The sequence below is a fragment of the Oncorhynchus masou genome, chromosome 14 (assembly GCF_036934945.1).
Source record: "Oncorhynchus masou masou isolate Uvic2021 chromosome 14, UVic_Omas_1.1, whole genome shotgun sequence".
NCBI classification, from domain to species: domain Eukaryota; kingdom Metazoa; phylum Chordata; class Actinopteri; order Salmoniformes; family Salmonidae; genus Oncorhynchus; species Oncorhynchus masou.
Genome location: NC_088225.1, coordinates 11055216 through 11078740, shown reverse-complemented (window position 1 = coordinate 11078740; position 23525 = coordinate 11055216). Strand labels below are relative to the sequence as shown.

Here is a 23525-nt window from a genome sequence, read left to right as displayed (position 1 = left end):
TTGGCAGAAATAAAGTACCCTGCTCAATACTCAGAGACCTGCACACTATTGTTTCAGCTTCAATTACAGTCAGGAATAGAGTAGCAAGAGGAATTCAACTGAAAAGATGGGACACTTCTTCACTGACAAAATAAAAGCTTAAAACAGATTAACTTTGGTAATTGGCCGGAAAATTAATTGGTGTTCCAGATTGGTTAATTAAATGAAAGGGACAATATGGGAGGGGCTAGAGGAGAGCTAGAGAGCTTTCAAAGAATCCTTTAATGGTTCCTTAAAAACGTTTAAGGGGGGGGGGGGGGGAAGAGGTAAGGGAAGAGGACGATGGCTGCTGTGACTGAGTCCTGTAAGGTTTTTGAGAAAGCATTAAATAAAACAATGTATACAAAGATGATACATGTGATCTACATAACATGTGGAAAACCGATACCAATAAATATACACCTTTGTGTTCCTCCTCATCAGTAAACCTGCAGACACACAGACAAAACAAAGTGAGCACATGAAAGTGGGCAGTTGCAAAGCAGGGTCTATACATCTATGGACTAGTTGTAATACAGTAGTTTGGTCATTCTAGGGCAGGGATCATCAACTAGATTCAGCTGCAGACCAATTTTTTATTGAGTAGATGGTCAGGGGACTGGAACATATTTACAAATATATGACAAAACAGATGCAATCATTTCAAACCTTGCATACATTTGTATATGAACACATACTGGATATCTCTTATGCACGGGAATTCTTTGGAACAGACTTCCAAAATTAAAATAACGAAGCAGATTTGCTCGTGTTTTTAGTCTTTTATGTCCAAAAAAAATAAATATTGTATTTTATTTTGCTCAGAAAATGTGGGGGGCCAAATAAAATCACCCACTAGCCAAATTCGGGACACGGGCCACCAGTAGGAGAAAACTGCTCTAGGGGGATTCTGGTGCTAAATGATGACGTCACAGTATCCGTTTAAAAAAAAAAAGTTCATCTCCAACCCTCATTCCATGCTGTGGCCCTGTAAACCACAATTTATCAAATTTAACCAGTTTCCCTCCCCAGAGCAATCCCCAAATCCCTCAAGTGTTGACAACATAAAATTGAGCATTTCAGAATCCCTAATACAGCAGATCGGGGCTGACTGGTCTACAATCCCTCTACCATGGAGGGTTTTCCATTCAACAGCACCAGTCAGGCCACCATAAGGGCAAAACGTCAAAGAGGAGGATATACTGGACAGAAACTGCCTGTCCGCCCCCACCACAAACACACAAACGGGAGAAGTGAGAGAGAAGCAAATCTTGAATGTATGTTTGTGGTGATATGCAACAAACCATAAAAAGGATAATACATTCAAACAAGCAAGCGATGCTCAAAATTGAGCATGTGCACATGTGTGGGTGCAGTGTTGTGCGAGTCTGAGGCCGTGCAAATGCAGACTATCACATCCAGCCGTGATTGGGAGTCCCACAGGGCGGCACACATTTGGCCCAGCGTCGTCCGGGTTTGGCCGGGAAACTATTTGTTCTTAAATGACTTGCCTAGTAATATAAGGTTCAATAAAATACAAAATTGGTTTTCTAACTCCGGATACAGAGTTCACACTGTTGACAGAATTTGTCACAGTAAACCATGTACTTCATAGTGCTCCGTTGCCTAAAATGGAAAAACACTGCATTATAATACATTTTCAGTGTCTAAATTGGTATATTACAGCAAGAATTTATAGGGAGGACATTATTATAAAATTGTTTGGCAAAGGTACTGATACAGTACATATTAATAATAATACAGTCATGATGTTAAGGGGCACCCAAAATAATAACACAGCATTCGTGATTCACCAACGCAGCTCCTGGTTCAGTAGGCATCACTATAATTGATGGAGTGGACTACAGTACACACGAAACAGTCATCTCTGCATACTTAATTGCTTATATAGGTTCAAATGAAACAAACATTCCCATCTTTGCAATCTCTTAACCATAACTTACTTTAGCCACAGCACTGGCTGACATATAGTTCTGTGCGTCTATGAAAATCAACCTACGTCCAAGGGAGATAAAGTACACTACGTAGCAGCAATACCTCTGCTACAAAAAAGCAGGTTCTTATTTTTATCAAATATATCAAATCCTATCACGCCTGTCATAATGTTCTATAGCGATATCATTAAAGCTAAGAGGGTACGACCACGTGTTCTAAAACACAAAATCATGTTTCCTGGCATTTTCAAATATATTCCAAAATACATCCCATATTATGGGAAAAAAATACATCATAGTCAAATGTCACTGTCTGTGTGTCTCTCCTCTGTACCGGGCCCCTCCTGCAGTTATCCTACTCAGTCAGAGATGCGGTCACCAGACTGCTACACTGGAGCCACGGTCTGACACCTGCATGCATTCATGCTAACAAATAGCTACTTGATTCTCCGTCACCTTGGCTTCCCTGATCATCTCCTCTAAAGTTCTCATGAAAATAAGTAGGTTGTGTTTTTTTCCCCCCCCTAAAGCTGCTAGACAGATGTGATTATCGTCTTGTCCTCACATTACTGGTTCAACATTGTTACAATATCGCCATACTATTACTAATATCACTAAGGGCAATAATAAACGTAGACAATAGTCTAGATGGGTGGCTACGGTAAGCTGCTGACTGGCTCAGATGAAGGAGCATCATCAACTACAGTCCGCAGGGTTTGTTAACAAAGGTATTACTGTATAAGCTACGCGTGTAAGAGGGCCTGCCTTATAGAACGTAAGGGTTTGCACATAAGAAATCTATCAAAGTGTTATTCAGTAAGAGGGACTGAGTTCAGAGTGCAGTAGAGCCCGTGTGTTTTTGAGTCGTTGTACCGTACGTTGAGAAAAGAGAGAAAGAGTTTGACAACGTAACATCAGCATCCATCCGTGTGGATGACACGAAGACTGTCCAGGGCTATAAGCAGGCGTCCCAGTGGAGCTGCAGGTCTGAACTGTCCAGAAAGTCTGCTGAGAAGACGCTAGGGGGAGTGTGGGGGCCCAAGGGACCCAGTGGGGCGAGCCCTGCAATCTCGTTGCTCGCTCCTCCCATGGTGATATCCAGCCAATCCATGCTGTCCAGGGCATGGTCTCCGAAGTCCAGGCCAGGGGGGTTGGCCGTGTAGCCCGACAGCTCATAGGTGTCCATGGGCGAGGATGTGTGGTCCAGGATGCTGGGGGTGCTTAGCATTTGATTGTGAAGGTCGTCAATCAGGGTCAGGGGCCCGCCAGGCTCCACCCCCAGGAGGGGTTTGCCCGTGGTGCTCTCCAAGAAGTCCTCCAGACGTCCACTTCCAGTGTGGCTTACAACCTGATGATGGGTGGCAGGCGCCTGCAGCTCCTCCTCCTCCCCTTGGTCTGGCTGGTGGGTCTCGGGTTCGTGTGGGGTGGAGGGCGAGAAGTGGAGTTGCAGCTGGAGAGGGGAGGGGGCCTGAGAGTGGGAAGGGGAAGGGGTGTTGGGGCGCAATCGCGCCAGGGAAGGGTCGGGCGCTGGTTTGAAGGTTGCTGAGATTTCTGGGAGAGGAGGAGAGAGAAGAAATGTCAACCAGTAGGAGACAAATATTGAATCAGGAAACCAGGAGGAGCTCTTCTTCTATCGGCATTCAACACTCACCTCCTGTCTGAATCAGGATGTCGAAGAGGTCGTCCATATGCTGGGTGGATCCATTATCCTGGGAGCAAGACACAGGGAGAAGAGTAAGTCCTGAACCAGCCACTGAGTTGAGAGGTGAATACAGAAGAGCAAGAGTCTTGGCATGGTTGTCCATAATGAGACCTCTGAGACACAAACATAGAAACAGAGAGACAACCAGGCGGCGTGGGTTACCTTGTCATCCGGTGGGTTAGGGGAGGGCGTCTGTTTGGGAGAAGGAGGGCTGAACAGGGGTTCATGGTCAAGACCTGGACTCAAATCCTCCTGATGGAAATAGAACAATGTTCTCATGTCTTAAAAATGTATACTATTAACTTGTCCCTTTAGAGAACCACAATTACAGTACAAGTTTTAACAAGTTCACAATTACCGTTTGAGCTGGAGGAGAGGGGGAGGTGTCTTTTTCAGAAGGGGAGGAGTCATCATTGGGGAAGAAAGGCTGGAGATTGGGCGGGGCAGAGAAGGAGAGAGCGACCCCTGGGGAGTGATTGGTTGACATCTGCAGCCCCGCCTTCTGTCCCTAAGCAAAATGGGAGATAAATCTTAATTAGCTGAGATGCAAATGAGCTGAAATCTTCATTCTGAGCTTAAAACATAAATCACAAAGATGAGGAATATCATTACAGCAATTACCAGAATAATAATCACTATTACATTGCATTAGTTATCAGCGCTTATATATATACATCAAGGATTCTGTCAGTGTATTACAGGGTTTACATCATTAATTCACATGACACATTATTGGAGTCACCGGGGCATTTCTGAATGACTCTCTCACTTAATGGGACATTAGCAACATATCAGTCAGTTGACCTCTGTTCAATGGCCATCCTACATATCAGGCTTTTAGAAACCTTCCCTTACCTTTCTGGTTGGCTGTTTCACGAGGCCTGGTTGAGTTTTCGGTTTTGATTGGGTGTCACTGCTGGACAACTGAAGAGGGGATTGACTGGGCAGCTTGGTGGGAGTTGACTGCAGTCTCTGGTTAGACCAAGGAGAGAAATAACATGAGAAGAAAAGTAAGCAGCACAAGGAGTCCCTAAACAAAAACATTAGGTTGGAGTGAAAGAGGGATTTAAATGTTTTACCTGCAGTATGATGCGATTGGATGCTTTGCCCTGTGGAGTGCCTTGTGGCATATCACTCCCGTGGCTCTCGGCACAGTGATTGGTTAGTGCGATGAGGAAATGGTTGCCGTTGCTGTCAGTCACCAGGGTAGGTGTGGAGTGTGTCTTGAGGAGATCCAAGGGGAAGGAAGTGGTGGAGCGCGACTGTTGATTGAGGAACATCTGAGACACCTGGAAGAGACAAAAGGCATTAGTCAGTGAGAGACTAACACAAGGTGACACACTGACTATTTTGACTGGGATCACATTTGTTTTGCTGTCACTGTCTGCAGCTCTTGTTGTGACAAGCCGTTGAGCTGTTTTGACTGCCACTGACCTGTTGTGACTTCAGCTGCTGCTGTTGTTGTTGTGCCTGCAATATCTGCTGATGTTGATGCTTTGACTGTAACAGCTGTTGGTTCTTTGATTGTATCTGCTGTTGTTGTTGGGAGAGTAGCTGTTGCTGCTGCTTGAGTTGTTGCTTGTGGGACTTCTTCTTCCTCTGCTGTGAGCGGTGTTTCTGCAGATTCTGCTGGTTCTGCTGTAGGAGCAGCTGCTGCAGGGCCTGCTGCTGTGCCAGCTGCAGCGCGTTGATCTGCTGTGTCTGCTGCACCTTCAGCTGCTCCAGCTGCTGTGCCTGGATCTTCTCCAGCTGCACCTGCTGAGGTGGGGCTTCCAAGGACGGCTCTACGGCCTCTTCCACATCCCCGACCTCCTGCTTGATGGTCATCTTGGTGACCTCCATGTGGCACTGGGAAGGTGTCGGGGAGCAGGCAATGGGGCAAAATGTGGAGGGGATGCTGGGGATGTCTGGGGGCTCTTCCTTCACCCTGACAAGGCTCAGGGGTTCTGGGGGGGCATCCCGGCCCCCTCTCTTGCCTTGTTCCAGCTGGACGCGCAGGGTCTCCACCAGCCGCTGTTTCTGTCTTAGCATGCACGTCAGCGCCTCGATCTGCTTGTCCTTCTCCTGCAGCATCTGGTCCTTGTTCACAGACGGGGGTGCTACTTGCAGGCGTTTCTGCAGAGCAGCCATGGAGAATTGGCAGGCTGTTGGGGCCGAGCCACTCAACTCCTCTTTGATAGTGCCACAGTGCTGTGGGGAGGGATGGAGGCTTAGCTGGGTGAGGGGAGAGCTTACCTATTTGGAAAGAGAAAAGTAGTCTCAAGATTCAAACCATACAACCTGATATCTGGGCACTATAAAAACATATAAAAAAAAGCAAGGACACATCTGATATAGAAAGGAGACCTACCATCTCCCCAAATGAGTCTCCATTACAGCTCGGCTCGTCTGGGCTCATCCCAGCTAGCGAGCGGTCCGAGGGGGCAGGAGAGACTGGCGGGGAGGAGCTAGTGCTGCCAAAGTGCATGATCTGCTGTGGAGCAGTGGTCATGAACGGGAAGGTTGCCAAGGTTACCACACCTGCATCTCCTGATTGGTGGACCACAGACGACAGGGCCTGCTGTTGGGAAAGTTGTTGTTGCTGCTGTTTTAGTAGTTGTTTTTGTTGTTGTTGTGTTGGGTGGTTGGTTTTGGAAGCTCCGGCCCAGGGCCCTGTGGCACCCCCTGCTGTTGTAGTTGTTGCACTACCACCACCCCGACTGTTCTGCTGAGCCTGGTAGTTCCTCAACCGCTCGATGAGGTCATTCTTGGTGCCTGATACAGGCAAGCTCCGCAGTTTGAGCTCATGCTTCAGTTCAGCCACCTGGAGGACAAAAGCAGGTGTCAGAATGTGAAATGTTTAGACACACAGTTGGTTTTGTCAACACAGTCAACTCTTGATAAATGCAACGGCTTTTACTGACCTTCAGGTCATCCAGGTTAGGAGGCAAACAACCTGGTGTGGCCCCTCCCACATGTGTGACATTCTGCCGGCTTGGTGCACTTTGACTGGAGGAGGATGTCGAGGAAGCGGGCACGGCCGGAGAAGGAGAGGGGCCATTGGTGGGAGGTGGTTGATCTGTTAGTGGTCTGGAGAGAAAAAAACGAGAGTCAAAACGATGATAGGATAAAGGCTGGAGTTGATGGGTATGTGAAGCAGTTGTATACACACACACACACACACACACACACACGCAAACACACACTCACTCACTTGGGTGGTGCAGGAAGGATGGTGTGGTAGTTATAGTGTTGCTGCTGCTGGTTGAGGATCTGCAGCTGGAGAAAGAGCTGCTGCTGGTGGAGGATCTTGGCGTAGGTGGAGTCCAGCTGAGGGGGCGGCTCGTGGTCGGCCTTCTGGTCCGGGGGGATGTACTGGTGGTACTTCAGCTTCCTCACCTTGGGCTTGTTGTCCTTGGGCTTCTTGGATCGCTGAAGGGGGCGCTCTGAGGTGGGCTTTGGCTGGGACTGCAGGGGGAAGAATCATTGAAACGTAGTGGATTAAACACTGGACTAGTCTACTGTTAACAGAAGTAATGCTAAACTAATAATACAATGGACTTTGGTACAATACTCAGAATTAGCTGTGACAGCTGCCACTAACCTTGATCAGTACAGGGGCGGTTCTCAGAACTGCTGTCCCATTGCTCAACTTCACTGGTTGGCAGGGCCCATGGAAGGGAGGAAGAGGAGGAGGTGGTGGAGGAACCTGAGTGAGAAACTGTGTGGGGGTGCTGTTGCAAGCTAGGACGTCGGGGGGAGAGGGCAGAGGGCCGTGGCCCAGCGGAGACTCCTGACCAATGGGCTGCTCAGGAGAGAGAGTATCACTACTGTCCTCATCAAAGGAGGATATCTCCCCAGCAACCTTGGGGAAGTCTGTCTCTGAGGGAGAGAAAGTGGGATGAAGAGAAGACGGAACAAAAGAGTGAAGAGAGAAGAGGGGGGGGGGGAAAGAGGGAGATAAACAGTGAGAGAAAGTAGAATAACAAGCCACCAGTGACAGTTCAGCCATCGTTGTTGTGATGTAGTGAGAGAGAGCCATGTAAAATTTTAAAAAGCCAGGCTTTGTGTCAAAATTAGCCATGCCATCATTCCTCTCAGCAGCCAGTCAGTCAGTCAGCGTCAACAGAGATTCCTGCAGTGGCAGCAGGCAGGCAGCAGGAGGGGATGGAGGCCTGCTGGGCCCAGGGCTTTATCATCACATTGTATATGGCTGGTACATCCCCACGCCTTTGATAAAGACCATTATGGATCTTTTATTTACAGGAGGCAGGCAGTTGGAGCGCTCAGCGAGCACCGTTGGCTATTCATTTCCCATCAGTGGGAGATGATGAATAACCAATATGGGGTTTCATTCTCTTCCTGAACCATGTGATGGCTTCCCCTGTGTGTGTACCACTGTGTGTGTGTGTGTGTGTGTGTGTGTGTGTGTGTGTGTGTGTGTGTGTGTGTGTGTGTGTGTGTGTGTGTGTGTGTGTGTGTGTGTGTGTATGTGTGTGTGTGTGGCTGAGCGTGTGGAAAGCAGCACATGTCCCTGTTCTGTGTGAATACGACTGCGTGTAATTTGATTGTTGTTATTAAGAACCACTGACAGCTGGGGCAATCCTCTGAGATTGAACCATGCTTATTCATCTCATTTATCTCACGGTTTAACAGCACAGTAGAGACTACCTGTTATGTGAAGTCTGGTCTGGCAGTACATTTACTTTACATCTAATCCAACCAACTGTGCCAAGTCATGTCTTGATGCGTGCACACACACAGCCACACACCCACACAAACTGACACTCTCACATATTATAGTGTCGTGTGAAATTGAAATCAACATGTTTCTGTGAACCGTGAACGCACAAATGCGAACAAACATTAGTATTATTAATATAATTTGCGCCCATGAGGGGCCCACAGTGGGGAGGTGGGCAACGAGGTTGGCCCCTGCTCATCAGAGTCATGAATGTACAGTATGTGTGTAAATACATATCTAAGGTTAAGAATGATATCTCCATGCTTGGCAGCAGCTTAGAAGCATCTGAAGGCAGGCAATGCCCTTCTAGATGGGCATGGTGGGAGAACACCGACTTGAACATCAATATGTTCATTTTGACTGGAGGAGATGGCCAGGAGGGACAAGCAGAGGTTCTCACGTTTAACACTCATACAGTGCATTCACAGTGTATTCGAGAAGTACTTAGACACTTGACTTTTCCCACATTTTGTTACATTTACAGCCTTATTCTAAAATGGATTCCACTTTTTTTTTTATCTCAGCAATGAACACACAATACCCCAATGACAAAGCAAAAACAGTTTTTTTTTAGAAATGTTTGCAAATGTATTAAACTTATGTAATAAGGTATTTTTGTTTAAGTATTCAGTGGACGGCTAGTCCACTGTTCATCCTTGAGATGTTTCTACAACTTGGAGTCCACCTGTGGTATATTCAATTGATTGGACATGATTTGGAAAGGCACACACCTGTCTATATAAGTTGACAGTGCATGTCAGAGCAAAAACCAAGGCATGAGGTCGAAGGAATAGTCCGTAGAGCTCAGAGACAGAATTGTGTAGATCCACAGATCTGGGGAAGGGTACCAAAATATTTCTGGTCCCTAAAAACACAGTGGCCTCCATCACTCTTAAACGGAAAGTTTTGGAATCACCAAGACTCTTCCTATAGCTGGCCGCCCAGCCAAATCGGAGAAGGGCCTTGGTCAGGGAGGTGACCAAGTACCCAATAGTTACTCTGACAGAGCTCCAGATTTCCTCTGTGGAGATGGGAGAACCTTCCAGAAGGACAACCATCTTCGCAGCACTCTACCAATCAGGCCTTTATGGTAGAGTGGACAGACGGAAGCCACTCCTCAGTAAAATGCACATGACAGCCCGCTTGGAGTTTGCCAAAAGGTACCCAAAGACTCTCCGACCATGAAAAACAAGGTTCTCTGGTCTGATGAAACCAAGATTGAACTCTTTGGCCCGAATGCCAAGCGTTCTATCTGGAAGAAACCTGGCACCATCCCTAAGGTGAAGCATGGTGTTGGCAGCATCATGCTGTAGGGATGTTTTTTAGCAGCAGGGGTTGGGAGACTAGTCAGGATTGAGGGAAAGATGAACGAAGCAAAGCACAAAGAGATCCTTGATGAAAACCTGCTCCAGGGCGCTCAAGACCTCATACTGGGGGCGAAGGTTCACCTTCCAACAGGACAACGACCTAAGCACACAGCCAAGACAAGTCAGGAGGGGCTTTGGGAAGTCTCTGAATGTCCTTGAGCGGCCCAGCAAGAGCCCGGACTTGAACCCGATCGAACATCTATGGAGAAACCTGAAAATTGCTATGCAGCGACGCTCCCCATCCAACCTGACAGAGCTTGCGAGGATCTGCAGAGAAAAATAGGAGAAACTCCCCAAATATAGGAGTGCCAAGTTTGTAGCATCAAACCCAAGAAGACTTGAAGCTGTAATCACAGCCAAGGGTGCTTCAACAAAGTACTGAGCAAAGGGTCTGAATACTTATATAAATGTGATATTGCAGTTTATTTTCAATAAATTAGCAAACATTTCTAAAAACCTGTTTTTGCTGTCATTATGGGCCATTGTGTGTAGATTGAGTGGGGGGGGCTGTAACTTAACAAAATGTCAAGGGGTCTGAATACGTAAGTCGCTCTGGATAAGAGCGTCTGCTAAATGACTTAAATGTAAATGTAAATGTTCCGAATGCACTGTACATACACACACTGAGACACACACAGATGCACAGTATTTATATGACGTGTGACTGGGTCCAGTGTGAGCAGAGTTCATATGAGAATTTATTCAGTAGCTGTTCCTGATGACCTTCATATAGAGTATCACTGGGTGGACTATTTTTGCTTATTCAGCAGATGTTCACGTCACGCGAGTGAGCGAATTTGTGAATTGTGGCAATTGGAAACATTGGGCTTGTGGAATGGAGGACTTGTTACAAGAACCTGTTTGATGCTGTTGAAATGATAGAATAGTGTAGTGATCATGAGAGCTCATTTTCTAGTGTGGCTACATAATATGGAGTGGTACTGTGCCAGCTTGATACTGCTGCTTTAGTTACCTACGATGGCCTGCTTGATGCTGCTGCTTTAGTTACCTACAGTGGCCTGCTTGATGCTGCTGCTTTAGTTACCTACGATGGCCTGCTTGATGCTGCTGCTTTAGTTACCTACGATGGCCTGCTTGATGCTGCTGCTTTAGTTACCTACAGTGGCCTGCTTGATGCTGCTGCTTTAGTTACCTACGATGGCCTGCTTGATGCTGCTGCTTTAGTTACCTACGATGGCCTGCTTGATGCTGCTGCTGCTTTAGTTACCTACGATGGTCTGTTTGATGCTGCTGCTTGAGTTACCTACGATGGCCTGTTTGATGCTGCTGTCTGTTTGATTCTGCTGCTTTAGTTACCTATGATGGCCTGTTTGATGCTGCTGCTTTAGTTACCTATGATGGCCTGTTTGATGCTGCTGCTTGAGTTACCTACGATGGCCTGTTTGATGCTGCTGTCTGTTTGATGCTGCTGCTTTAGTTACCTATGATGGCCTGTTTGATGCTGCTGCTTGAGTTACCTACGATGGCCTGTTTGATGCTGCTGTCTGTTTGATGCTGCTGCTTTAGTTACCTATGATGGCTTGTTTGATGCTGCTGCTTTAGTTACCTATGGTGGCCTGTTTCATGCTGCTGCTTTAGTTACCTATGATAGCTTGTTTGATGCTGCTGTGTACAGGCAGGATGTTCTTGTGAATGAGCTCCATGGGGCCGGGCCGGTGGGAGATCTTGTCGTTGAGGTCGTCAGCCAGACGGGCCCTCTTCAGCTGCAGTTGTTTTGCCTGGAGGGAGGGTTCCACCGACGTCTCTGAACACACAGCACACAGCGGGTTAGCCAGCCAACAACCATCAGGCACGTGATCTTTATCAGGGAACCAGGAAATCAAAGCTGTGAGTTTCAACATCAATGCTTATGTAATGATGCAGATACGAAGGTACAAGCACACAGCACAGATACCAGTTATGGCACTCAATATCAGCTAATGGAATGGAAGAGCAAACAATTGAGGGAATTTATTTTGTAGCCTACATTTTTCAGGTGCAGCACCCTATGGCTCAGGGAGGGGGCGCTGTCTGAGAAACTCACCCTCCAGAATGTGCATCCTGACCAGCTCCGACCTCTCCGGCCGACTTCGGATCTTCCTCTTTAGGTAGTCTTCAGTCTGGGAGAGGGGAGAAGAGGAAGAGAAAAGAGGAAGAGAGAAGGGGAGAAATGATTCACTTTTTAACCAGTTCACCGTTGAGGGTCAGTTTAAAAGTGTTCATCTGACAGACACCACAAAGAGTGAGAGGAGTATGAAGAGAAACTTACCCGCGCTCGCTCTAAACTTCGTCTCTGTTCGTGGAAGGCAGCTGGACTTTTCAGCGCTGGAGAGAGAGAGAGAGAGAGAGGACATTAACAGGGCAAAGTGTATGTTCATGCTGATGTTAAAAAAACAAGTGGCTAGACACTTATGTCCTCATGTACCAGGCAATGACTTCATAATGTACTTTACATTTTACACTTGACTACTCAAAACCAATAGCACATCAGTATGCCTCTAGTCATGCATGAGTCAAACAGCAGGTTTCTATTTTCATGGTCTGACATCGTCACAAGGTGGGAATGGAATGGAGACATCGAAGGGTTCTCCCTGAATGTGATTTTCCACTGTTTGAGAATTACTCCAGCCAATAGAGGTTGCGTCCTGGTCTATAGAGTAATGCATGTATTGTATATTGAGCTATCATATAGGTACCTGCAGTACCTTGTTTCTGTGGGGAGAAGTGACATGTAACCTGCTTCTGCAGTCAGAGCAGACACAAGACAGCAATAAAGAGAGTGCTAGCTAGATTGTCAGTCACGCATTAGCCCCCCCCCCCGCAATGCAGTGTGTGTTCTGACCGGGCGGGTCAGGTCAGTTGGCCGCAGGTCAGCCTCATAGTACCGACACAAGCCTCAGTTCACCCCGTTGAACATGGGCACATCACTGTTACCCCCACACCCCTAGGACTCGACCCCCGTGGCCCCTAGCCTCCTGGACGAGTACATGACCTCCTCGGGCGGTGCGGTTCCAGCGCGCCTGTCTGTCAGTGAGGAGAGAGGAGCAGGAGGGCAATGATGAGGTCAGAGCCAAAAGCCCCATTTATATGCATGAGCGCCCACATCACCGGCCTCCAACCCCCTCGCTGCTGCCACAATGCCCTGCTGTTAGGGTACAAGAGGGACTGCTACGTAGCAGTTATAACATGTAACGGTCCTGCTACGCTACAGCCATCTCAAACGTTTGTTTATTCTTCCTCTGGGGTTGATTTGAAAATTCAACTATTGTAATGAAGGGGGCGGCTCTCGGGGGCTGTGTGTGTTTAAGTGAGAAAGACACAGAGGAGAGCCAACCAGTAAACAGCACAGCCCCCTTCATTATCGAGGCATTGTGCTGACAACATCAAAGAGCCATTCCAGGATCTGAAGTCAGGAGGCCTTTGAGAGTTAGGTGTTTTCCTGAATAGTTCACATCTGGTTGAAGTCTGTTGTTGTGTTTTTATAGTGGAGTTGAACGTGTTTAGCCTGACGCTGGGTGTTTGTCTGTGCAACTAACTGCAACTAACCCCACTTTCACTCTCTTTTTCACTTCCTGTCTGGCTTCCTCCCCAGCTTCCTCCCCTTCCTTCTAGTCACAACACCCCATTATGTAACCAAGACGTGTGGGCTGAACAAAATGACCCTCATTACACCTTGTAATTGAATTTATGAAAGATAATAAAACAGTAATTGCTGTTGCTCCCACATTCTCATAGCATAGCACCCTAATCTTCTTTAATGCAATGTTAATTAGGTATTCATTGTTGAAAGAGTTTCCTGAACCGTCCTTCACCAAATAATAAAGAAAAATATACCTGGCGTCTTGAGCAAACCCCTGTACATCCTGACCACTCGCCACTGAACGAAATGCACATGGGGAAAGAATCCTTCGCTGTGCTCCTCAATGGACTGACTGGGTCTGTATCTGTGGCTGAGCTGATGAACATCATGGACCGTGATGGATTTATGAATGCAGAATAACGAGCGTCACCTCAGTGCATCTGTGAGCGTGAGGACGAGTGTTTCATGCATGCTGGTGTGTGGATCACGTCTTCTCTGCAGTTCTACTAGTAGCAGTTCTACATGTAAAGGTAGGATATCACCAGGTCTGCTTATTATAGCCCAGTTTCACACAGTGTGACACAAAACACACCCTTACACCACAGCCGGCTAACCATGCAAGCAGTCGCACAAGTACTGTTAAATGATTTCAACCATGAGAAACATGGTTGTTATTTAATTCAATACACAGTATGTGATTTCACTAGCTATAACAGCCATCTAATAAAAACATGTCAAATCATATAAAACAATAATCAACTGTCATTAAACTGTCCAAAATGGGCAATAAAGTATCTATTCTATTTTAGAAGGTAATTTTGATTCCTGTAATTGAAGGCTTGACAAAGTTTCATTGTTATCTTGAATTAGACAAATGCTTCAAATTGCAAAAATCTAAATTTCTCTCCACAGAGACATGTGCGCGCGTCCTGAATATGCTTCACTGTTTTCTACTTTAGCGCGTACAGTATACGCTATGGAAAATCCCATTACCTGGACCTAGTAATTCATTTACATACACTCGTAACAATGTGCGTAAGCAAACATATGACTGTTAGCCAATGTCCTAGAATGTTATATTATCCACCCAACAGTGCACATTCAGGCTAATGTTGGTCTGGACAAAGAGCCATTTGGCTGACCACTATTTATACAAAAGTATGTGGACACTCCTTCAAATTAGTGGACTATTTCAGCCACACCCGTTGCTGATAGGTGTATAAAATCTCCAAAGAGAAAAATTGGCAGCAGAATAGATTTACTGAAAAGCTCAATGACTTTCAACGTGGCGCCGTCATAGGCTTCCTGCCCCAATGCATAGTGCCAACTGTAAAGTTTGGTGGATGGTGAATAATGGCCGGGGCTGTTTTCATGGTTCGGGCTAGGCCCCTTAGTTCCAGTGAAGGGAAATCTTACCGCTATAGTATACAATGACATTTGAGCCGATTCGGGTGCTTCCAACTTTGTGGCAATGGTTTGGGGAAGGCCCTTTCCTGTTTCAGCATGCCCACATGCACAAAGAGTTCCATACAGAAATGGTTTATTGAGATTGGTGTGGAAGAACATGACTGGCCTGCACAGAGCCCTGACCTCAACCCCATTTAACACCTTTGGGATGAAATGGAACGCCGACTGCGAGCCAGGCCTAATTGCCCAAAATCAGTGCCCAACATCACTAATGCTCGTGGCTGAATGGACGCAAGTCCCCATATTAATTTTCCAACATCTAGTGGAAAATCTTCACAGAAGAATGGAGGCTGTTACAGCAGCAAAAGGTGGAACAACTCCATATTAATGCCCATGATTTTGGAAGGAGATGCTCAACAAGCAGGTGTCAACATACTTTTGGTCATATAATGTACGCATCTCTGAGGCGGTGAGTAGAAAATGTTGCACGCCTCCGATTGAACCAGTCCTCCTGTCAGCAGTGATCACTAACACTCATTTAGCTCTTCTCTTTTTCTGTGGTTCAAACAAAAACATTGGTTTTACATGAGACCACTTCCTCACTGCTCTCTGATTGGATGGAGTGGTGCCACCCTGGGATTGCATAAGACAGATTGTGTGTCCCAAATGGCACCCAAAAATGTAAGAGGGAATGGGGGGAAAGAGAAGTGGCTGTCTGCACACTGACAGTACCAGCAAGTAGGACCTATTTTGCAGTATAGTCTCAGACCTAGGAGGTTAAATATGTATTCAGGAGGGAAGCGAGAGAACGAGGGGGAGCGAAGGAAGTAGTCAGGGGACATGATGACTCACCTGCCGTCAGTGGTCGTTTAGCAGACCACTGCCTTTCCTGTGACTGCTACTCTTTCCCTCTCCTATCCTCTCTTCTCACACCCTCTCCTCTGCCATCTCCTCATGCCCTCTGCTCACGCCCTCTGCTCTGCCATCTCCTTACGCCCTCTGCTCTGCCATCTCCTCACACCCTCTGCTCTGCCATCTCCTCACACCCTCTGCTCTGCCATCTCCTCACACCCTCTGCTCTGCCATCTCCTCACACCCTCTGCTCTACTGTTCTCTGCCATCTTCTCACACCCTCTCCTCTCCTGTTCTCTACCATCTCCTCACACCGTCTCCTCTCCTCTACTGTTCTCTGCCATCTCCTCTCACCCACTCCTGCTCTCTACCATCTCCTCTACTGTTCTCTGCCATCTCCTCTACTGTTCTCTGCCATCTCCTCTACTGTTCTCTACCATCTCCTCTACTGTTCTCTGCCATCTCCTCTACTGTTCTCTGCCATCTCCTCTCACCCTCTCCTGCGCTCTACCATCTCCTCTACTGTTCTCTACCATCTCCTCACACCCTCTCTACTGTTCTCTGCCATCTCCTCTCACCCTCTCCTGCTCTCTACCATCTCCTCTCCTCTACTGTTCTCTGCCATCTCCTCTCACCCTCTCCTGCTCTCTACCATCTCCTCTACTGTTCTCTGCCATCTCCTCACACCCTCTCCTCCACTGTTCTCTGCCATCTCCTCACACCCTCTCCTCTACTGTTCTCTGCCATCTCCTCTACTGTTCTCTGCCATCTCCTCTACTGTTCTCTGCCATCTCCTCTACTGTTCTCTGCCATCTCCTCTACTGTTCTCTACCATCTCACACCGTCTCCTCTTCTCTGCCATCTCCTCACACCGTCTCCGCTCCTCTATTGTTCTCTGCCACCTCACACCGTCTCCTCACACCGTCTCCTCACACCGTCTCCTCTCCTCTTCTCTGCCATCTCCTCTACCATCTCCTCACAGTCTCCTCTCCTCTACTGTTCTCTGCCATCTCACACCCTCTCCTCTACCATCAACTCACACAATCTCCTCTCCTCTTCTCTGCCATCTCCTCTCACCCACTGTTCTCTGCCATCTCACACCCTCTCCTCTACCCTCTCCTCACACAATCTCCTCTCCTCTGCCATATCTTCTCACCCTCTCCTCTACTGTTCTATGCCATCTCTTCTCACCCTCTCGCCCTCTCCTCTCGCCCTCTCCTCTACGCCCTCCCCTCTACGCCCTCCCCTCTACGCCCTCCCCTCTCGCCCTCCCCTCTGCCATCTCCTCTCGCCCTCCCCTCTGCCATCTCCTCTCGCCCTCCCCTCTGCCATCTCCTCTCGCCCTCCCCTCTGCCATCTCCTCTCGCCCTCCCCTCTGCCATCTCCTCTCGCCCTCCCCACTGCCATCTCCTCTCGCCCTCTCCTCTCGCCCTCTCCTCACACCCTCTCCTCACACCCTCTCCTCACACCCTCTCCTCTTCTCTGCCATCTCCTCACACCCTCTCCTCTCCTGTTCTCTGTCATCTCCTCACACCCTCCTCTCACCCTCCCCTCTGTCATCTCCTCACACCCTCCTCTCACCCTCCCCTCTGCCATCTCCTCTCACCCTCCCCTCTGCCATCTCCTCTCACCCTCCCCTCTGCCATCTCCTCTCACCCTCCCCTCTGCCATCTCCTCTCACCCTCCCCTCTGCCATCTCCTCTCACCCTCCCCTCTGCCATCTCCTCTCACCCTCCCCTCTGCCATCTCCTCTCACCCTCCCCTCTCCTGTTCTCTTCCATCTCCTCTCACTCTCCCCTCTCCTGTTCTCTGCCATCTCCTCTCACCCTCCCCTCTGCCATCTCCTCTCACTCTCCCCTCTCCTGTTCTCTGCCATCTCCTCACACCCTCTCCTCTTCTGTTCTCTGTCATCTCCTCACACCCTCTCCTCTCCTGTTCTCTGCCATCTCCTCGCACCCTCTCCTCTCCTCCACTGTCCTCTGCCATCTCCTCATACCCTCTCCTCTACTGTCCTCTGCCATCTCCTCATTCCCTCTACACTCTCTCAAACATCCTCCCTCTCTTATGTTGAATGAGACCCTGGCCTTGTTGCTTAGTCTGGCCCCATGCAGACTGGGGTTCTCTTCTGATCAACGTAAGAAAGGAGAAGTAAACATAACAGAGAAGCAGCAATAGCAGATATAATAAGGTTGAGCAAAACAGCCCAACAAAGCTGCTACTGTGACTGTCTAACACTGTTGCATTTTAACCACTCAGAATATTTCTTTACTGTGGTATCCAACGTATCAGAGCTGTTAATAGTAGAAGGAAATGCAAGCCTTTTTTGTGTTGGCCGCACATTGAATTCAATCCCGCTGCACACAACACTGTGTGCCTTTTCACTTGTTACCAGCAAAGGTTCATGAAGAGTGCCCAGGGATGGAAGACATTGAAGATGACAACTCAAATGACTACTCTAGCCAAGTCTGACAGCCACTACCACACTGTCTGAACAGAGTGTGACTAAATTCAACAGCACCCTTTGTCTCAACATCACTAATAGAGGAGTAGATTTGAATTTGTTTCTTCTCTAATACTCCAAAAGCATGGACAATAGGCATTGTTAAATACTTGTCTAAACACTAAGGTAGTCTGTGTCAAACCATAAGACAATGAATGAAATGCCAAAGAAAAACATGTCTGCTACTGGTTTATTACTTATAAACCCAATCATGTCCATAACGGAAATGTACAATTTCCTTTGGTTCACTTGTTCTCTGAGCTTACTGATGGACATTTTGTACCGGCCAAAGCATTTGTCTACAATATGAGGTTTTGATATTGTACTATATTTAGCCTTTGGACTCATGGAGTTAATGTCTTGTTCAAAATGATCAGATCTTAATTTTTGGTACTGTATATACAGAGCCCTCCGTAATTACTGGGACAGTGAAGCATGTTTTCTTATTTTGGCTCTATACTCCAGCACTTTGGATTTGAAATTATACAAAGGACTATACGGTTAAGAAATTAAACTTAAGAAATTACAGCACTTTTTGGACCTGAAAATAGCTGTGTAGCGACGCTCCCCATCCAACCTGACAGAGCTTGAGAGGCTCTGCAAAGAAGAATGGGAGAAACTCCCCAAATACAGGTGTGCCAAGCTTGTAGCGTCATACCCAAGAAGACTCGAGGCTGTAATCACCGCCAAAGGTGCGTCAAAGTACTGAGTAAAGGGTCTGAATACTTATGTAAATTAGATATTTACATAATTATATTTACGTGCTGTGCACTTCAGCACTCGGCGGTTCCGTTCTGTGAGCTTGTGTGAACTACCACTTAGTGGCTGAGTCGTTGTTGCGCTTAGAATTTCCCATTTCACAATAACAGCACTTACAGTTGACCGAGGCAGCTCGAGCAAGGTCGAACTTTGACAAACTGATTTGTTGGAAAGGTGGCATCCTATGACGGTGCCACGTTGAAAGTCACTGAGCTCTTCAGTAAAGGCCATTCTACTGACAATGTTTGTCTATGGAGATTGTATGTTCATGCTCGATGTTATACACCTGTCAGCACCGATGCACATACTTTTGTATATAGTGTATTTTTGTTCAGTGTGTATATAATAGTGGGGCAAAAAAGTATTTAGTCAGCCACCAATTGTGCAAGTTCTCCCACTTAAAAAGATGAGAGAGGCCTGTAATTTTCATCATAGGTACACTTCAACTATGACAGACAAAATGAGAAAAAAATCCAGAAAATCACGATGGTGGAAAATAAAGTATTTGGTCACCTACAAACAAGAAAGATTTCTGGCTCTCACAGACCTGTAACTTCTTCTTTAACCTCTTACATCTATGGGGGCGCCATTTCATTATTGGATAAAAAAAACGTGCCCGTTTTAAGCGCAATATTTTGTCACAAAAAGATGCTCGACTATGCATATAATTGACGGCTTAGGAAAGAGAACACTCTGACGTTTCCAAAACTGCAAAGATATTGTCTGTGAGTGCCCCAGAACTGATGCTACAGGCGAAACCAAGATGAAACTTCAAACAGGAAATGAGCAGGATTTTTGAGGCTCTGTTTTTCATTGTCTCCTTATATGGCTGTGAATGCGCAAGGAATGAGCTTGCCCGATCTATCGTTTCCCCAAGGTGTCTGCAGCATTGTGACGTATTTGTAGGCATATCATTGGAAGATTGACCATAAGAGACTACATTTGCCAGGTGTCCGCACGGTGTCCTCTGTCGAAATTGGTGCGTCATCTTCAACTGCACGTCTTTCTCCAAGCGATTCAGAGGAGAAAGTAGACATCCACGAACGATATATCAATGAAGAGATATGTGAAAAACACCTTGAAGATTGATTCTAAACAGCGTTTGCTGTGTTTCAGTCGATATTATGGAGTTAATTTGGAAAACAGTTCGCCGTTTTGATGACTGAATTTTCTGTTTTTTTTTGGTACCCAAACGTGATGTACAAAACAGAGTGATTTCTCCTACACAAAGAATCTTTCAGGAAAAACTGAACATTTGCTATGTAACTGAGAGTCTCCTCATTGAAAACAACTGAAGTTCTTCAAAGGTAAATAATTTTATTTGAATCCTTTTCTGGTTTTTGTGCAAATGTTGCCCACTAAATGCTACGCAAACGTGAACAAAACGGAGCAATTTGTCCTACACAAATAATATTTTTTTTTAAACTGAACATTTGCTATCTAACTGAGAGTCTCCTCATTGAAAACATCTGAGGTTCTTCAAAGGTAAAAGATTTTATTTGAATGATTTTTTTGTTTTTGTGAAAATGTTGCTGGCTGAATTCTAGGCTTATAGCTATGCTAACTATCAATACTCTTACACAAATGCTTGTTTAGCTATGGTTGAAAAGCATATTTTGAAAATCTGAGATGACAGTGTTGTTAACAAAAGGCTAAGCGATTTTCATGAATAGTTAACGTTGCATTATGCTAATGAGCTTGAGGCTATACATAGGATCCCGGATCCGGGATTGCTCGACGCAAGAAGTTAAGAGGCGCCTCTGTCCTCCACTCGTTACCTGTATTAATGGCACCTGTTTGAACTTGTTATCAGTATAAAAGACACCTGTCCACAACCTCAAAACAGTCACACTCCAAACTCCACTATGGCCAAGACCAAAGACCTGTCAAAAGACACCAGAAACAAAATTGTAGACCTGCACCAGGCTGGGAAGACTGAATCTGCAACAGGTAAGCAGCTTGGTTTGAAGAAATCAACTGTGGGAGCAATTATTAGGAAATGGAAGACATACAAGACCACTGATAATCTCCCTCGATCTGGGGCTCCGCGCAAGATATCACCCCGTGGGGTCAAAATGATCACAAGAACGGTGAGCAAAAATCCCAGAACCACACGGGGGGACCTAGTGAATGACCTGCAGAGAGCTGGGACCAAAGTAACAAAGCCTACCATCAGTAACACACTACACCGCCAGGGACTCAAATCCTGCAGTGCCTGACGTGTCCCCCTGCTTAAGCCAGTACATATCCAGGCCCGTCTGAAGATTGCTAGAGAGCATTTGGATGATCCAGAAGAAGATTGGGAGAATGTCATGTGGTCAGATGAAACCAAAATATAACTTGGTACAAACCCAACTCGTCGTGTTTGGAGGACAAAGAATGCCGAGTTGCATCCAAAGAACACCATAACTGCTGTGAAGCATGGGGGTGGAAACATCATGCTTTGGGGCTGTTTTTCTGCAAAGGGACCAGGACGACTGATCCGTGTAAAGGAAAGAATGAATGGGGCCATGTATCGTGAGATTTTGAGTAAAAACCTCCTTCCATCAGCAAGGGCATTGAAGGTTAAACGTGGCTGGGTCTTTCAGCATGACAATGATCCCAAACACACCGCCCGGGCAACGAAGGAGTGGCTTCGTAAGAAGAATTTCAAGGTCCTGGAGTGGCCTAGCCAGTCTCCAGATCTCAACCCCATAGAAAATCTTTGGAGGGAGTTGAAAGTCCGTGTTGTCCAGCAACAGCCCCAAACAATCACTGCTCTAGAGGAGATCTGTATAGAGGAACGGGCCAAAATATCAGCAACAGTGTGTGAAAACCTTGTGAAGACTTACAGCAAACGTTTGACCTCTGTCATTGCCAACAAAGTGTATATGACAAAGTATCGAGATAAACTTTTGTTATTGACCAAATACTTATTTTCAATTTGCAAATAAATTCATTAAAAATCCTACAATGTGATTTTCTGGATTTTGTTTTCTCATTTTGTCCGATATATTAAATATTACATTTTGGCCGATACCGATATCCAATATTTTTTTAAATAATACTGATTTAAATGTTTTTTTTGCTGCCTTTTAATTGTTTCAGTACAGATAAATAGTTAACACACACATGGACACAGCGGTCTAAGGCACTGCATCTCAGTGCAAGAGGCGTCACTACATTCCCTGGTTTGCATCCAGGCTGTATCACATCCGGCTGTGATTGGGAATCCCATAGGGCGGGGCACAATTGGCCCAGCGTCATCCAGGCTGTCAATGTAAATAAGAATTTGTTCTTAACTGACTTGCCTAGTTAAATAAAGGTTACACAAGTTATTTTGTTAGCATTTACGTGTATCCCCATTTACCAGTAAAACCTAATCCAAACCCATTTCTTTCACTTACGTGCTGTGCTGTTTCGTTGCTCATTTGTTCAGTCGTATCATTCCCAACCAGGATTTCTAAGGAACGCCGTTTGGGTCTTTAGGTGTCAAATAACACAACAACCTGTTTCAGTAGCTATAGTTAGCTAGTTAACTATATAGCTATGTGTCATCATCTAAAATAACTAATTTATAAGACAGTTCTTATTTGATTAATGGTCGTCGGTCCCATCTATGTGAAGCTAGGCAACTGCTCCGCCCTCAACCGTAAGGCTCTCCAGAGGGTAGTGAGGTCTGCACAACGCATCACCGGGGGCAAACTACCTGCCCTCCAGGACACCTACACCACACAATGTTACAGGAAGGCCATAAAGATCATCAAGGACATCAACCACCCGAGCCACTGCCTGTTCACCCCGCTATCATCCAGAAGGCGAGGTCAGTACAGGTGCATTAAAGCAGGGACCGAGAGACTGAAAAACAGCTTCTATCTCAAGGCCATCAGACTGTTAAACAGCCACCACTAACATTGAGTGGCTGCTGCCAACACACTGACACTGACTCAACTCCAGCCACTTTAATAATGGGAATTGATGGGAAATGATGTAAATATATCACTAGCCACTTTAAACAATGCTACCTTATATAATGTTACTTACCCTACATTATTCATCTCATATGCATACGTATATACTGTACTCTATATCATCGACTGCATCCTTATGTAATACATGTATCACTAGCCACTTTAACTATGCCACTTTGTTTACATACTCATTTCATATGTATATACTGTACTCGATACCATCTACTGTATCTTGCCTATGCTGCTCTGTACCATCACTCATTCATATATCCTTATGTACATATTCTTTATCCCCTTACACTGTGTATAAGACAGTAGTTTAGGAATTGTTAGTTAGATTACTTGTTGGTTATTACTGCATTGTCGGAACTAGAAGCACAAGCATTTCGCTACACTCGCATTAACATCTGCTAACCATGTGTATGTGACAAATAAAATTTGATTTGATGATTTGATTTGAGACAAATACAATTTGATTTGATTTGATTAGCCACAATAAGGATTAGCCACAAAAGTGGACTTTGCGGTTTGCCTTCAAAATAAAAGGAATAATTCTACTACTTGTATTAATTTACATCACTGTCAATGACATACTTTTATTTTGAAGGCAAACTGCAAATTCCACTATTATGCATAATCCTTATTGTGGCTAGCTTCACAACACATAACCCGGTCCAGGTAAAATCCTCACTAACCAGATGAAGCTAGCTGG

The 23525-nt window shown here is 46.1% G+C and overlaps 1 protein-coding gene across 6 annotated transcripts in view; it reads right to left on the bottom strand.

Annotated features, from left to right (window-relative positions):
* Positions 1 to 594: 594 nt before the first annotated feature.
* The window catches only part of LOC135554193 (myocardin-related transcription factor A-like), a 48261-nt gene continuing 25330 nt past the window's right edge, over positions 595 to 23525 (bottom strand). For 4 of the 6 annotated variants that reach the window (XM_064986323.1, XM_064986325.1, XM_064986322.1 and 1 more), the window contains 14 exons: positions 12035 to 12090; positions 11810 to 11885; positions 11369 to 11584; positions 7259 to 7536; positions 6869 to 7122; positions 6579 to 6744; positions 6026 to 6478; positions 5110 to 5910; positions 4755 to 4964; positions 4531 to 4647; positions 4034 to 4183; positions 3838 to 3927; positions 3625 to 3682; positions 595 to 3524 (listed from right to left, as the gene is read on the bottom strand). In XM_064986323.1, the coding sequence (XP_064842395.1) occupies positions 2929 to 3524; positions 3625 to 3682; positions 3838 to 3927; positions 4034 to 4183; positions 4531 to 4647; positions 4755 to 4964; positions 5110 to 5910; positions 6026 to 6478; positions 6579 to 6744; positions 6869 to 7122; positions 7259 to 7536; positions 11369 to 11584; positions 11810 to 11885; positions 12035 to 12090 (3521 nt within the window). In that variant the 3' untranslated portion in view covers positions 595 to 2928. Of the gene's footprint in view, positions 3525 to 3624; positions 3727 to 3837; positions 3928 to 4033; positions 4184 to 4530; positions 4648 to 4754; positions 4965 to 5109; positions 5911 to 6025; positions 6479 to 6578; positions 6745 to 6868; positions 7123 to 7258; positions 7537 to 11368; positions 11585 to 11809; positions 11886 to 12034; positions 12091 to 23525 lie in introns of all 6 variants that reach the window. The other 2 variants (XM_064986326.1, XM_064986328.1) reach the window with 2 other exon arrangements.